The 15,862-nt window shown below is 24.5% G+C and overlaps 3 protein-coding genes across 5 annotated transcripts; 1 reads left to right on the top strand and 2 right to left on the bottom strand.

Moving 5' to 3' along the window:
* Positions 1 to 207: 207 nt before the first annotated feature.
* On the bottom strand, positions 208 to 5,530 carry LOC132918528 (pre-mRNA 3'-end-processing factor FIP1). Its single transcript, XM_060979790.1, has 11 exons — positions 5,175 to 5,530; positions 5,072 to 5,111; positions 4,222 to 4,634; positions 3,303 to 3,429; positions 2,978 to 3,201; positions 2,133 to 2,275; positions 1,955 to 2,063; positions 1,213 to 1,281; positions 976 to 1,145; positions 797 to 853; positions 208 to 708 (listed from the first exon to the last, which is right to left on the bottom strand). The coding sequence occupies exons 1-11, from the start codon at positions 5,322 to 5,324 to the stop codon at positions 564 to 566; spliced, it is 1,647 nt and encodes a 548-aa protein (XP_060835773.1). The 5' UTR covers positions 5,325 to 5,530; the 3' UTR covers positions 208 to 563.
* Positions 5,531 to 5,880: 350 nt separating this feature from the next.
* Positions 5,881 to 10,317, top strand: LOC132918527 (origin recognition complex subunit 2). Its single transcript, XM_060979789.1, has 13 exons — positions 5,881 to 6,098; positions 6,185 to 6,310; positions 6,392 to 6,460; positions 6,789 to 6,875; positions 7,593 to 7,742; positions 8,284 to 8,394; positions 8,472 to 8,597; positions 8,662 to 8,831; positions 8,896 to 9,113; positions 9,182 to 9,314; positions 9,392 to 9,635; positions 9,717 to 9,953; positions 10,017 to 10,317. Exons 2-13 carry the CDS (start codon positions 6,214 to 6,216, stop codon positions 10,214 to 10,216), a joined length of 1,842 nt encoding a protein of 613 aa, XP_060835772.1. The 5' UTR covers positions 5,881 to 6,098; positions 6,185 to 6,213; the 3' UTR covers positions 10,217 to 10,317.
* On the bottom strand, positions 10,214 to 15,802 carry LOC132918529 (guanine nucleotide-binding protein subunit beta-5). Of its 3 annotated transcripts, none has more exons than XM_060979792.1 (10): positions 15,397 to 15,802; positions 12,680 to 12,894; positions 12,482 to 12,618; positions 12,284 to 12,402; positions 11,971 to 12,100; positions 11,768 to 11,911; positions 11,460 to 11,600; positions 11,306 to 11,402; positions 10,706 to 10,872; positions 10,214 to 10,434 (listed from the first exon to the last, which is right to left on the bottom strand). In XM_060979792.1, exons 2-10 carry the CDS (start codon positions 12,864 to 12,866, stop codon positions 10,423 to 10,425), a joined length of 1,134 nt encoding a protein of 377 aa, XP_060835775.1. In that variant the 5' UTR covers positions 12,867 to 12,894; positions 15,397 to 15,802; the 3' UTR covers positions 10,214 to 10,422. The 3 variants fall into 3 exon arrangements, with proteins under 3 accessions (XP_060835775.1, XP_060835776.1, XP_060835777.1); XM_060979793.1 differs by having other exon boundaries at positions 15,502 to 15,802; XM_060979794.1 differs by lacking the exon at positions 15,397 to 15,802 and adding an exon at positions 15,086 to 15,212.
* Between the last annotated feature and the right edge of the window lie 60 nt (positions 15,803 to 15,862).

Genomic DNA, 15,862 nt, shown 5'->3' with positions numbered 1-15,862 from the left:
AACCTTTTGTCAAATTATAAATAGTAAAATAAAAGTAAAAATTTTATGGATTTTAGTCTTTTATTTAACACAATTGAGCAAAATAAGTTGCAAATTCATATTAAATTAACATTAGAACCATGAAGTTATGGCATATTGCCATTATGTATTAGCCATGAAAAACTAAATAACAGTATTTGGTAATGAAATACATTATATACTAATATGTATATTTTAAAGCTATTTTAATTAATTTTTCATGTTATACAAACAGTTTACATATACAAAAATGAAAATGAAATGTATAATTTAAATTTTTAGTATAACAACATAAGTTTTATTGTTTAGTAGTTTGTGTTTACTTATAATAATAATAATAGTAATAATCAAAGGTGAAAGTTTCAATTCTATTTGTAGATAAAATGTGTACTTCATGTAACATCAGTTCAATATAGAATTAGTTGCAATAACCCTTAAATTACCATTTACCATTAACAACTCAATGAAATGAAAAGTAAATAATATTAATAATAATAATAATAATAATAAAAAAATGTTTAAATTTACACCATGACAACAGAAAATTATTCACTGTTATCATCTTCCTTGTTCTTCTCAGACTTCTTTTTCTTCTTTTTGTGACGATGTCTAGATCCACTTCTACTACGAGACTTGTGTTTCCTAGAGCGTTTTTCATGACTACGACTTCGAGAGCGATGACGATGAGACCTGGTAAATACATTAATATTTAAATATAATTATCCCAAATTTGAGGCAAATCTAATTAAAAAAAATAAAATAATATAATTTTAATTACTTGTGTTTGTATTCTCTTTCTTCTTTATAACTTGCTTCTGGACTTTCAACACCATCACTAAAAATGTGTTAGACAATTAAAAATAATTTTATTGTGCATAAAACATACTATTAACAATGTGTTTAATATCTAGTATCTACATTATTATTAGTAATATTATCAACAGTAAAAAAACTAACCTTTCTCTATGTCTGCTACGTTCCCTGTCTCTGTCCCTATCACGTTCACGATCCCTCTCCCTCTCTCTATCGCGGTATCGATTGCGACTCTCACGATCTCGTTCATATCCTCTTTCTTCTGGTTCTTTTTTAACACGATTTGAATAATATTCTTTATCTCTTACCAAATCCTACAAAAACACAGATTTAAACTTAGTAAAAATTTAAAAAAGCTACAAATTATTTTCCTGTTTTTACTTTGTTGTATGAATCTCCATTTGACAGAGTTGGAATGTTCTCTATACTTTTTACGTTCGGGGTCCAGGTCTAATTGATTAAAAAATCAGTATTAATAAAAACCCATTAGTTTAATTATACATATATAATAATATATCATAAAAAAAAATGTATAACTAGGGGTTATAATATATATTAATAAGATTATACATAATGCACAGCAGATATCAATCAAATTGTATCACTGAATTCAATGACAGCAACAGTCATTATTTTAAAGATTCTAATTTTATAGCTTATACAATATACACATTAATACATTTAAATATTAAGTACATAATCGTGTACACAAAGATAGCATATACTGCCCTTACTTTTTTCAGGTTACTATGGAGTTAAATATTTTTAATTATGGACCAAAGTAAATTTTATCTCTAAATTGTTATTTTTTCACAAATAATGGACAATATAAATCCAATAAACAATAATTTGTAATTATAATCATTATCACAGAATATAACAATTATTATGATAATATAATTTATATTATCATCAATACATTTTTATCAAAACTAACCAATATAATTTTAATTTTGTTGTTTAAAAAAAAAGTGATATTAAAGACCAGATTATTCTTATAGTGCCTCTGAAACCTGTGTATGTCTATGTATAATTATATATAATATGAACAATTTCATAGCTATCTCATGTGTTAAATGCACAATTATAGTTTAAATAAAATGTATTAAAAATATTTAGTTACTTGATTCCATTGCATATCTTGAGTAGGTTCAAAAGCATTATAGTATGGATCTGGTTCGTGAGGATAGTATTCTGGTTCATAAGGCACATTAATTTGTGGAGGACCAAATCTAAATTATATATTTAAAAATATTATATTAATTAATATCTATTTGATTATTTAGTAAATTTATATTTACCCAGGAGGTGGTATAGAATTTATAGAATTTTGAATCATTGGTGGTGGTACATCAAAATTTGTAGGAATTATTGGAGGAGGTACTGATAAATCAGGAGTTGCAAAATGTTTACGACTATATTCTCTCCTCTCAGCTGTCATAACCTAAATATATAAATTATTATAATTAGATAAACATAAGTTTTGTACTATTATTAAATTTATTAATAAACAAGTGTCAAACAAAAATATATTTTTAAAATAGGGAAACATGAAAATCATTGTATGACACTGTATAATACAAATCACGGATGAAAAGGCCAGAGAAAAACAGTCTATAGACAAAAAGTACGAGCACATTTTTAGTGTCATACAAAATATTTTATATACCTAATTAAAATTTATTTTATAAATTTAAAAATGCTGTACACATATTATTATATTTTTGTATAACTAACAAAAATATAACGGAAATCCACTATAATAGTATAGTTAGGTACCTATAATAATGACAAATTTATATTTTTTTATTATAAAATTAATTGTTTGTTAAAATGTATTTAGTTACAAATAAATTTTGATATTGTTGTTCTAATATGTTCTAATAAATTATATAATTATAAATGAAAACAAGAGAATAGAAATAAATATATTATAATATAATGTGTATAATATATAATGTATATAAACATTTTTAAATTTTTAAAATAATTATTAATTTTATAAAATATTTTGTATTTTCGGACTTTTTGTCCGACACTAAAAATGTGGTTGGACTTTTTGTCCAACTATAAAAACTGAATCCAGTTTTTTTGTCCAACCTTTTTTTAAAATGGACTTTTTGACCGATTACCTTACAATACATACCTCAATAGTGTTTTCTTTTGGTGTAATAATTGGTGCTTGAAATTTTGTACTAGATTTAACATCCAAAGTTGGAATCATATTATTATTTGTAGTACTTATAGAAACTTGTTGATTATGCATTGCCAATGTTGACATTCCAACTAATGATTCATTACATCGCATTTTCCTTTGACGTTCACAATATGCTAACCATGTGTTTTCGTTAAACCCATAATTAAAATAATCTAAAAAATAAATACTTATTTATAACCAGACTAACTCATAAACAACTATTAGTGAATACCGTAAAAATTTACAACATTTATCAAAATGAATAGTATTTTACCTGTGATATCTGCACCTGGTTTTAACCATGGTTTTTCTTCAGTAGTTTCAATAGAATACTCATGAGCAGGAACACCATTTATGGTGCCCATACTTTCAAAATCTTCAACATTAAATTTTCCTTGATGCTAATATAAAATACAAAAAAAAAATAGTTAGGTATTATATTAATTACTTTACAATAATTTTATATAATTATAAATACAAATTAAGTTTTTTTTAATTTTTTGTATAATAAAAATTAAGAATGTATTACGAAACTATTAACCTTTAATCTTATCCTACACAGAGAGGTTTGTAAAAAGAATTATTTTTAAGTTATGAGTATCATAATAAATCTACTTTTCATGAAAAATACATAAATATGGTTTTTTTTTTTGTGTCTAACATGTAGACTATCACACAACAACCAGCAGCTACACAAATAGATTGTTCCATTGATTTTTAAATAGCTTAGTAGCAATATTATTTCCGGATTACCAAAAATCTATTAGTTATTTTATTTTAAATCAGAGCAGTTGTTTCAGCGTTTCATGAAGGTTTCCTATTATTACACTTTGGCATAGTAATGAAAATTACAGTTTACATTATATTATATTATTTTAATATAAAAATCAACATATTAAAGGATAAAATGCAACATCTTAGTTATTATTAACATAAATGGTTTATAAGGTGTTCATTTTTTGATTTACTATAATTGTATTAATTAGTATAAATAAAAATCAATGTTCTGATTTGTTTTTGACTTTGTATTATTTATATTGCCAAATTAAAAAAATATTTTTTCCACGGTAAAAAATATTAATTTGCTATGAAAAATTATTTTTTACCAACTTTATTATTCAAGAAACATATTATAAAAACTTGGATGTTTATGTCATTATATAAGTATATTATAATCAATTTGTATTACTTACTTTATTTCCAGATGACATTCCAGGAATATTTGTTAATGTTAGTAAATTATTTCGTTTTAAATTTATTCCAGCAGTTGATGGGCTTGAATTATTTTGCTGTGAAAGAGAGGCCATATTATTTTCCATAGAAGACAACGTAAAATTTCCAGCTGCCACAACAATGTCATCATCACTATCTTCTTCACTATCTTCAGACGATATTTGTTTATCTTCATTATTCTCTTCAGATACTTTTTCAGGAACATTAATGCCCACTTCAGTTGCAGTTTCTAACAGGTTAGTTTCAAATGAATCTTCTGTAATCAGTGCCTCAGTTTGGATTCCTGGTCCTCCTAAAAATGTTTCAGGACTTCGAGGTCGATTGGGATCCTCGCTAACTAATTCTTTTATAGTAGGTGGGACATCTATACTTCCTTTAATAGAATAACCAAAAAAACAAATAATAAATATACATTAAACAATTTATTATATCCACCTATATTTCTCATAAACAAAATACTATTATATTATTAAATTATCTATAAAATCTGATAAAAACAATTATAGTAAAGTTAAAATTAGGTAGGAAGTTACTTTCTTGGTAAGATAAAATCTTAATTAAACCCGTTACCAAAAATTCTAGCTTAAAAAGGTAAGCGGTTAGTAAAAGTATAAGCTGGAAGTATTTATTTTTAAATAAGTAAACTTAAGTTAACTATCTTCTACACTAATATAATAATTAACTAAGTTATTAAAAAATGACTAGAAAATGAAAAAAAAAATAGTTTGCTTGATTACGAGTCTTTAGTAATTCTATCATATATTCCTAAATTAAAGTTACCAAATCTAAATACAAATTTTTAAATATTACCTGGTCCAGGGTTTGCCAAGAACTCCATAAGACGTGCTTCCTACAAGTAAAAAAAAACCAATTTAAAAAAATATTTTTTTATTAATTATACGTTAAACAGTACCTCATCTTCTAAAATACCAACTGGTTCAGCTGGTTTAATATCATCAGGTAATGCAACGACAGGGTCTAGATTAGAATTTGAGTCCCCATACAACCACTGGTCATCATCTCCGTTTTCCGACATGGTCACCTCAGTCTTTATACTTGCCATTGTAATATTGTATGTGCGATTATAAATACATTTCAAATCATTCTCTTAAGTGTTTTTTAATTTTATATATCTTAAAACATATGAAAAAACTTGAGAGTTTTAACATAATTTAGAACAAATTGTTTACGCATAATCGAATTTCGAGAGATGAGAGTCGAACATTAAAGACTAAGACTAAACCACTAAACACAGAAGTAGAGACAAATTATATTATTTATTAAATGATAATGAGGTAACGTTCTTATCAACATATTCAAAATAAATGTTTGTCAAAGAAGTTATAGTTAAATATTTGAAGTTTTGATAGAAGTAATTATATTAGGCATTTTTATAGCTTCTACCGAAGCAAAATTTAAATCCATTAATTTTTCTTAATATTTAATTATGTAATAACATAAAATTGGATGAAAATTTATTTGTACATAAAATAAATTACTTTTTGGTAATCTTTAAGGTTAGAATTATATCTAGTCAAAAACCGAGGGAAACGGATTATTTTTATTTTTCCTACGGACCAAGAATCAAGATCCATTACTACATTATTACATAGTATAGTATATTGTTTATACCATCTACCAACTGATATCATACAGTCTATAATAGAATAGTAGTGTAAATAGTAAACTGTAAATTAAATATTTATATTCATTATTTATTATTTAAGTATTGCATGACGGATGTAGTGATGTATTGTTGACTGTTGATGCCTTGTAGGACTATTGTAATCTTTAAGTCTGTAATTAGTAACAAAAATAGGTATTCAGTAGTCAGTAGGTAACAAATAAATTAAAAATAAACGACTATTGAAGACTTAATTCATTTGAAATATAAACTTCGATGGTCCTTTTTTATTTTTGCAGTATGAAATCGTAAATACTAGAGTATAACAATGGAATTACCTAGTATTGGTGATAAAAATGAAATCCAAGTGGAGTTTATTGATGATCAAGCAGTTAAACATTTAATAATAGACGAGACACTACAGAGTAAGTATTAAACTGCAAAAAACAAATTAAAAAATAACCCTTATTAAAATTAAAAATATAAAACAAAAACTATATTTGCAGAAAATTATTCAACAAGAAAAAAAAAATCTATTGAAGTCACTTTATCTAATTCTGGAGTTCCAATTAAATGCAAGTAAACTATAATTATGTTTATTGGTATATATATCAATAATATATTTATGGGTATTCACCTTCTTTAGAATTAAAATAAGAAGTATAACAAGTTAATGATATACCTATAAATACCAAATAATGAAAAATTATATTTTAATTTAATTAAGTCATTTTTCCTATCAGTTTTTGTACTGACATTAATATCAATTTCTCCTCCACAAGAATGTAAATAATGTAATCATTTATTGGGTAATCTGAAACATATTTTGTTTTGAAAAACTATTGAAAATATTAAAAATTTGGCAACTAGCTATAAAATATCTAAACTTTTTTTATATTTTAGGTAAAAAAACAAATCATATATTAGATGAGAGTTTAGATGATGAAGAGTCTAATGAAAATGACTCAAATGCAACACTAAAACCAAAAGGTAATATTTAATAGCAGGGTCTGATTTAGAGGAAAGTTAATACAATATTAATATTAATATCTACAATATTGCAATTAATAGTAAATGCAGAAAAATTTAATTGATTAAATGTACACATTAAAAAATATACATAATATGGAACTTTATTTTTCTATTTAAAATTTGATTTTCTTCAAAAAAGAAACGTTTTTTGTATTTTACCTTTTACCTATTATTATTATTGTTTATAATATGTATTAAAATAAATGAGATTTAAAAATAGTAAACATTTTTGTTCTGTCCAATATCGCTGTTGCTCATAGCAATATTATTAAATGCATTTAGTAAATAAACATTGTATGTGAATCAGGATTGGAAACTATACATTAAAAGTTGTAGTAACATGGTGGTAATAATAAATTCTCCGTTAAAAATAATTTGATAATTTCAACTATTATTATTATATGTTTGGGCCTAGTATAAGTTTAATGGCCAAAATTTACTCTTCTTATACCTTACTAGTTAAAAGTACACAAATCAATCGTTTCTTATTATTGACAAATTTAAAAAAAATAAAAGATCATTAATAATCAAAATATGAATTGTTCTGTTTATTTTGTGGGACCTTTATAATATTTTTTGTCCCAAGGCCAACACATATCTAAATCTACCCCTGCTTAAAAGGTAATACCTACTAGTAAATAGCCATCAAGTATTACATAATGTTATTGTTTACAGCATTATTTGAAGATGGAGATGTGCCAGGTGAACGTATGTTTAGTTTTCATTCAAAAAAAAATAAAACATATACCAAAAAAAGTACATCTTCACAACATAGTGAAAATCATAACAAAGATGATCAAAAAATGTCTAATATTTGTCCTCAAGGTAAATTATTACATTAATGATTAATATTAAAAATATACCATGAAAAAAATTACTTATAATTTATTGGAATATTAAAATATATGTCCAAAAAAAATTAATATAATAATAATTATATCGGGAGAAAGGAGAGGGTTTAATTTTGATTATAATACATTTAGTATTGTGTAGTACTGTAGTGTAACATGTCATTAAATGGTTACTAATGGATATGTTAAATTTTAATTCAATGATCATTGTGCTTGAAGAAAAACAGTGAGCAATTATGGTCTGTTAGTCCATACTTTATATTTCTCAGTTAATTTTGTCATATATTTATATTGTAATTAGAATTTTTATCATAATAGTAATAAGTAATAACTAATAATTAATTATTGTTAAAAAATAATTGTATATAGTAATCAGTAATTATTTTATAGGTTCACTCTTTTTTACTCAACAACAACAATTTTATTACACATAAATGAACATTTTTAATAAATTTAAAATTTTTATAAATATCATAAGCAGCACTAAAATATAAAAACTGTATCTTTTATTTTAGCCATCTTTGATGATGAGTATGAAATTAAATCAAAAAATTCTCACAGAAAGTCAACTAGAACAACATCTACATCTGCTACATCCAAATTAAAAAATGAAGTATCAGAAATTGGTAATACAATTATGTTTAATAGCCAACTGGTATATCTTATATATATATTATTAATAATCAACCATTTACGGTTATAGACTCTCCAAAAGTAACTGATGGCACATTTAATCACGAAACACCTAAAAAATTAAAAAAAGTTCAGAATTGTTCCGAACATGTATCATCAAAAACACCAAGAACTGTTCGTAAACGGATTGCAAAAGGTTAAACTCAATTTAATTTTAAATTTACTAAAAAAATAATGAATATTTAATTATCCTCTTTCAGGAATAGCACATCAAAAATTTGAACAACTTAATGAATTTAATGATTCAGATTATAGTATTAGCGATGAAAGTGACAGTGACTCTAGTATTCATACAAACCTTAAAACTGTACAGCCAGATAACACACATATTTCTTTAAGAAGATCTATAAGAAAAAAGGAAGTTCCCTTTGTAAGTATATTTTGCAAATTGTATTTACATATTAACGTTTTTATTTTTACAATATATTTTCTAGATATATAAATCAGATGAATATTTTTTATCCAAGTCTGCTAAATCTGTGAAAAAGTCTAAGACATCAGACAATACATTAAAATTATTGAAAAATCCTGTTTTAGACAAAGAACAGGTTGATCTACTATCAGGAAATTCTTATACTAAACATGATAAAAAGATAAAGACAATGTACAAAGATATTATGTCAAATTTTCCATACTGGTTGTCTTTGCTTAGGTAATTAATTATTATTATCCTTTGTTTTCAAATTGTTATACTATATTATACAGTAACTTGATTTTTAGGGAAGGATTTAATTTACTACTTTATGGGCTTGGTTCCAAAAGACAAATCATTAATGATTTTAGAACGTCTGTGTTGGCAGAAGAGTCTGTATTAGTGATTAATGGATTTTTTCCTGGACTTACAATGAAAGAAGTACTTATTATATTTATGTTTACATTACTAGTTAATAACAGCTCTGACTTTTAAATACCTTGTTTAATATTTTATAGATACTTGAATCTATAACCATTGATTTATTAGATTTAGATAGTTGTCCAGGAAGTGCTGAACTTGCAATTCAGCAAATTGAAGAAAAACTAAAATTAAAAACTTCTGAACATATTTATATTCTTATAAACAACTTGGATGGAGTTGAATTGCAGAACTACAAAGCACAGCATGTACTTTCAAGGATTAGTTCATTAAAAAAAGTACACTTAATAGCATCTATGGACAGAGTAAATTCTGCTTTAAGTTAGTGTCATCTGTTTGAAATTTAGCTCATACTTAAGTCTTTATGGCATGTATTCAATTTTTAAATATTTTTTTTTTTAGTGTTCGATAATACAAAACTTGGGGATTACAATTTTATTTGGATGGACTGTACAAATTTTTCACCATATACAGTTGAAACTAATTTTATAAAATCCTTAATGGTAAAAAATATTGGAACACAGCATTCATTTTCAGGCTTAAATAATGTTTTCAAATCGCTCACATCCAATGCTAAAAGTATCTTATTATTACTGATTAAAGATCGTATTGTAAATAAAAATGATAAAAAATATGGAGGTAAATTATTTTTTTGTTATATTTATTATAAAATAATTTAAGTATGTATAATATTTTATATAGGAGTTCCATTTTCAACCTTGTACCGTTGGTGCCGACAACGGTTTCTAGCTAGTACAGATCTTGCCTTGAGAAGTCAGTTAACTGAATTTGTTGATCATGAATTAGTAAAATGGAAACGCGATGCTGATGTACTCTATGTTCCTGTAGATGTTAATGTGCTTGCTCAGTTTTATAAACAAAATGAAGAAGACGATGAATAAAACTCAATGTTTGATATATTTTGTTTTAAATTCCAAATAGAATAATATTTAAAATAATATAATACACAACATAGAATAAAAATTAATTTTTATATATTTAACTATTCTATGATTATATTATTATTTACTTGTCAACATTAACTTGTATAATTGTACGGAACATATTACTGACTAGATCTACATTCAAAATTTTGAATTTTCATAATTTATGCCCATACCTATAACAAAAAAAGTTGTTTATACATTTAATAAATTTTACAGAAAAAAGTTATAGTAAAAGTATTTATTTTATAGCACTTTATTTAAAAACAGTTGGTAGATATTTGATAAAACTAATTAATGTTTATTGAAATTTGAGAATAATTAATATTAAATAAAGTTACACAATTTAAATAATAACAAATAATTTAGCTATTAAGTATCTAAAAAATGTATGTATAAAAAAAAAAGTTATGAATTCTTGAATTATTAATAAATCAATATACATACACGCAAAGAAGCATCCCAACTGGCAGAAGCTAATGCTGTTCCATCAGGTGAAAGTTTTATACTTGTAACTCTATTTTCATGTCCATATAATAAACTCACTCTTTCACATTTTAAGCTATCCCAAGCATTTATTGTATAATCGGTATAGCCTCCAAATAATATTCTACCTAAACAACATAATTTTAATATTATATTAATTATTTTAAATTATGAAAAATAAATTTTATTTATCACTTAATAAATCATTAAAAACATTTATAATATACAGTAGAACCTCAATTATCCGTGGTCGTGATTAACCGTGCTCACTCTTCTGAAAATTTAAAAATAAGTATGGACTGTAGATGTATTATGTATAACATTACTGTATATATTTCTAATTATAATTAAATAAAAATTAAATTATTATAAAAAGTCTCGTTTAACAGTGGTTTTCACTTATCCGTGTAACCCCTTCCCCGCCATTATATATTGCCAGATAATCGAGGTTCCACTGTATTATTATACACAGGAAAGCTATTTAATACAAGACACTTGTCAAAGTCTTACTTCATAAAAGGTACCTAATATTATTTACTACATAGACTAAATAAAACTTACCACTGACTGAAAAATCGATGGAATTAACTCCAAATAAAATACTTTCTTTTGAATACACAGCAACTTCTTTGTCTGCTCTTAGATCATACATCCGACACTAAATAATATTAAAAATATATTAGACACTTAACAAAAAAAAAAAAATTATTATTACTGTAGAATCGTCTGATCCGGACGCTACAGCATCTCCGCTTGGATGATATTTGACACTATTTATGTCAGAAAGATGACCTTCGAATGATTGAACACTTTGACCAGTTCTCATGTCCCACAAAAGTAACATTTTATCACAACTCTAAGAAAAATAAATGTTTAATTTAAAAACAATTTTTATTAAAAAAAATAACGATGAGCAAAAAAAAAACTACTTATAAGCTTTTATAATCGACCAGTCGAATCGCGATCAACTGGTTAGCAATCCTTGAGTTAATGTATTTAAAAAATACAAAAATAATAACTTACACCTGATATAAAAGTATTGCCAATTTCTGATGGTGACAAATCAATGGACATTATGTCACCTGTATGGCCATGGAAAGATTGTAACATTTGACCTGATTCAACATCCCAAAGTGCAGCAGTAGCATCTCCACTACCAGTCAAAATCTTTAAACAAATTGAAATATAAAAAGGTGTTGTTAATGTGTATAAAAACTATATATTACCTGTTGATCTGAATTTGGAAATAAGCAACAAGACATGAAATTTGTATGTGTACCAACAGTCTTCTTTTTAGCAGATGGATCTTCTTCGGGATTAGAAATATTGAACACAGTTACTTTGTTATCCAAACCACTTAAAATACAAAAAGAGAATTTTTTTATTAATAAAAATAATTTAGATTTTTATACCTAATTTAAAGTCTACAATAACTTATTTCATAATAATAATCAGGCATTATTGATTAGGAGTTTATTCATTAAAATTCAAAATAAAATATATTACAAAAATCAATGATCTACCCTAAATCAATCTTACCCGCATGCAACCAAGTTGCCTGATGGTGAATAGGCACATGCCATCACCCAAGTTGTTGGCATTGTAACAGTTTGTTCTTTTGCAGATGTAAATGCATCCCAAATTAGTAATTTACCATCCTAGCATTTGTATGCACCAACACCAAGCAAGCATATTTTATTAAACACTTTTGCACGTTTATAAATGTATAGTTCATACCTGTGAAGATGAAACAATATGTCGTTTATCTGGAGACCAATCACAACATAACATTTTAGCTTGGTTTCCTTTTAATAGACGTCTAGGTTTTATATTCAGAAATGTGACTTCCTCTAGTCGTTCCGCAACATTTGCCACTAAAAATATTTGTATAAGACATTAAAAAAAATATAATAATTTTTATATCAAACTATGTACATGTCACATCATTAAGTTTTTTTCTTTCTTCTTCGAGTTTGTGTTTAAGGCAATCAGCTTCACGACTCAATAATTCAACTGTTTCAGTTCGAGTATTTACGTCTAATGCCATGTCCAAATTCCAAATGTTCCTCAATGCAATATCTGCCAGTGGTGGTGCTACTGAATATGACTTACAGTCTTTCATTAAGCAAAATTGTTGAATTGTTTATGTTCTATAAATATTTTAAAATATATAAAAATTAATTCTAATATTTTAAAACTAATAATTAAACTAGTAAAAAAAAATATATACATTATATTTAATCATAATTACTAAGCAAACAATAATTTGAACAAACTATAAATTATATTTGTATAAAAATGCTACTCTATACAAAAAAAGTTGAAGTATTTTTCTTTTGAAAAATATAGTTGGGTTAGTTATTTATACATTACGAACTGATTCATCAATCAGTGTCAATCTATTTTTTCCTAAAATAATGAATATATATCAATTTAGGTTTTTAGAATATTTTAGTACAGAAAAGGATTACTTATGCAATTTAAATAATATCTTGTGATACAAACTTCTTTTTTAATTTAAATTATTAAACCTATAATTTTAGATTTTGAGTAATTTTCTGATTATATTGTTTTATAAATAAATTTTTATTTTTGTGCGTGTGCACACGATAAGTACAAAAAAAAGTTTTGATTTTAAACTTAGAATGTAGTTTTGAATAACAAATTTGATCTAAAAAATTAAGGAAAACAGAAAATCTGATATTATTATTAAAACATGTTAATTAATTTTAAGATATTAGTGATATTACCTTAATACTATTAACTTATTCCCACTGTTTATTATTATTCATATGAAACTATAATTTATTTCAATTAATGAGTTTACACTTGTAATAATTAATATATCTAAGTATTTTGTAATTTCTAAAAATTGTTAATGCTCAAGGATTAGATATTACATATTATATTTTATTTTTTAAGTAAAATTATAGAAATAGTCTTGTATTTAGTATATACAATTAATATAACTCAAAAACTATCCATTCTATTTTTAATATATTACGTGTATCAAAATTATCAAAAAAATTATCTTAACAATGTACGGTAAACAAAAGAATTTTTAAAAAATAATGATGTACTTATTCAGTATATTCTAATATAAAAAAAAAATTAAAATAACTATTTGAAAATAGGGTCTTTAGATATTATACTTAAAAATTTAAGACTATTGTTATAATAATAATAATAACACTATTAAAGAATTAAAGAGAAGAGCATATGAATTATCATCAGAGTATAAATAAGAAATGGTGTCAATATCAGGCTTAAAAGTACCCCATTTGGATTATAATGAAATTTAAGGTTTTATTAAATTGAAAGTTACGACTTGTCAATTTTTTTATTATATTGTGTCCAAATCTTGTATGAGGACATACGTGCAGGCTACGGGGTTAAAATGCATTTATTGAACCACAAGGTCATTTGAGTTAGCCCTGTCATAGAACATTGATTATACAATTCTCCACAAGCTTTTACAATTTAAAATGCAAATAATAAAATAAGCGAGTTAATGATTTATTATTCATATAATCATAACAAATGTTGTTTTTTTCTAAAATGCTTTAATGTCAACAGATTAACAAGTTCAAATTATGATTTAATACAAACAAAAGTTCAAAATTTTTAATTTAAAATTGCATGCGTCTAAAGTTGTTATACTGTATGTTAAATTATATTATGTAAATGTAATTTTAATTGTAATTAACACAATTATTATATAAATATATGTATTTACTTAGTGTTATATTAAGTCTATCTACTTTAAATGTAATTTATTATGATAGATAATATTAAACTTAATATGAATATAGATAAAAATAATGTAAAATAAATAAATGCAAAAATTAATACATAAATACCTATAAAAATTAAAACATAGTATTTATAAATTATAAAATGTTCATTGAATTAGTTAGGGTTCTATATTAAAAATTATTTTTTGATTTTTATTCATATAATGATAACATTTTGTGACTTTACACAACAATACTATTATAGGTATTGAGGTAATTTTAATAAACCATTTTTGGTGCAGTACACCAAATCAATATATTAAGGGTTAAAAATAGAGAGCTGGGTGGTTTTTTGAAAATTTATTGACTACAATATACAATTCCATTATTCAATAAACAAACAAACTACAATGATTGTTGAAATTTATTTAGTTATTCAACAAAAATTACTTAATTAAAAAATGGGGTAGGGGAAGTTTTTATCTCTTGATGTTTTTCATGTTACAACTATCTCTTAATATAAAATATTTATATATTTATTCAGGGAATAAATGTTATCATAAACTTATAATATTTTTAAATTTAAGTAAAATTAATATTTGCTTACTGTTGTACATAAATATCATGTTTACCAGTATATTATGACATATTATTTTTTAACCATAAACTAATAACTGTTCTGATAAATATAATTTGTTCATCTATTTACTCAATTAAAAATATAATCAAATAATATTTTTTTCACTAAATAAATAAGTTAAATTGAATTACTAATTAATTTTATCTTTCTTAATTGTTAAGAATAATATAGGAATAAAAACGATTCTAAATTAAGATTTAAGCATTAAATAAAAGATAATATAATATCAGTCTTTTAACTATTTATAATAATTAAAAATAATATATTATGATCCGTACCGTCATAGTTTCATCCAAGTAGAGACAGAGAGAATGATAGAGAGTGAGAAAATGAGTGAGTGTGTGAGAGAGTGAGTGCAAGGGGCAGAAACTTTAAACGCTTACCTCGTTCAATTTATCTCCTATTCAGGAAAATCTCCACGGAAAAAAATCATTTCACAGTAACAACTAAAAATCATTTACTGTTTTTATTGAAAGTGAAATCCTCTCAGAACGGCAAAGGCAATAATATAGAATTTATAATCAATATATAAGCACAGCCGACTTGACCGTCAGCCAGCAGCCTGCAACTCAGCTGGACAATTTTGAGTTTTCTCAGATTTTAATGATTTTATTTCGTATTATCAAAAAACTTTCCAAGCTGAGCAACATTTTCCGTATTTCTCACAAAATTCAGTTTTTAACTATTTGGGTACTACCATGTATTACCATGTCGAGGACAGTTAGTACATTGGTTTATGGTAAC

This window comes from Rhopalosiphum padi, chromosome 1 (genome assembly GCF_020882245.1).
Source record: "Rhopalosiphum padi isolate XX-2018 chromosome 1, ASM2088224v1, whole genome shotgun sequence".
NCBI classification, from domain to species: domain Eukaryota; kingdom Metazoa; phylum Arthropoda; class Insecta; order Hemiptera; family Aphididae; genus Rhopalosiphum; species Rhopalosiphum padi.
This window is presented reverse-complemented; position numbering and strand designations above follow the sequence as displayed.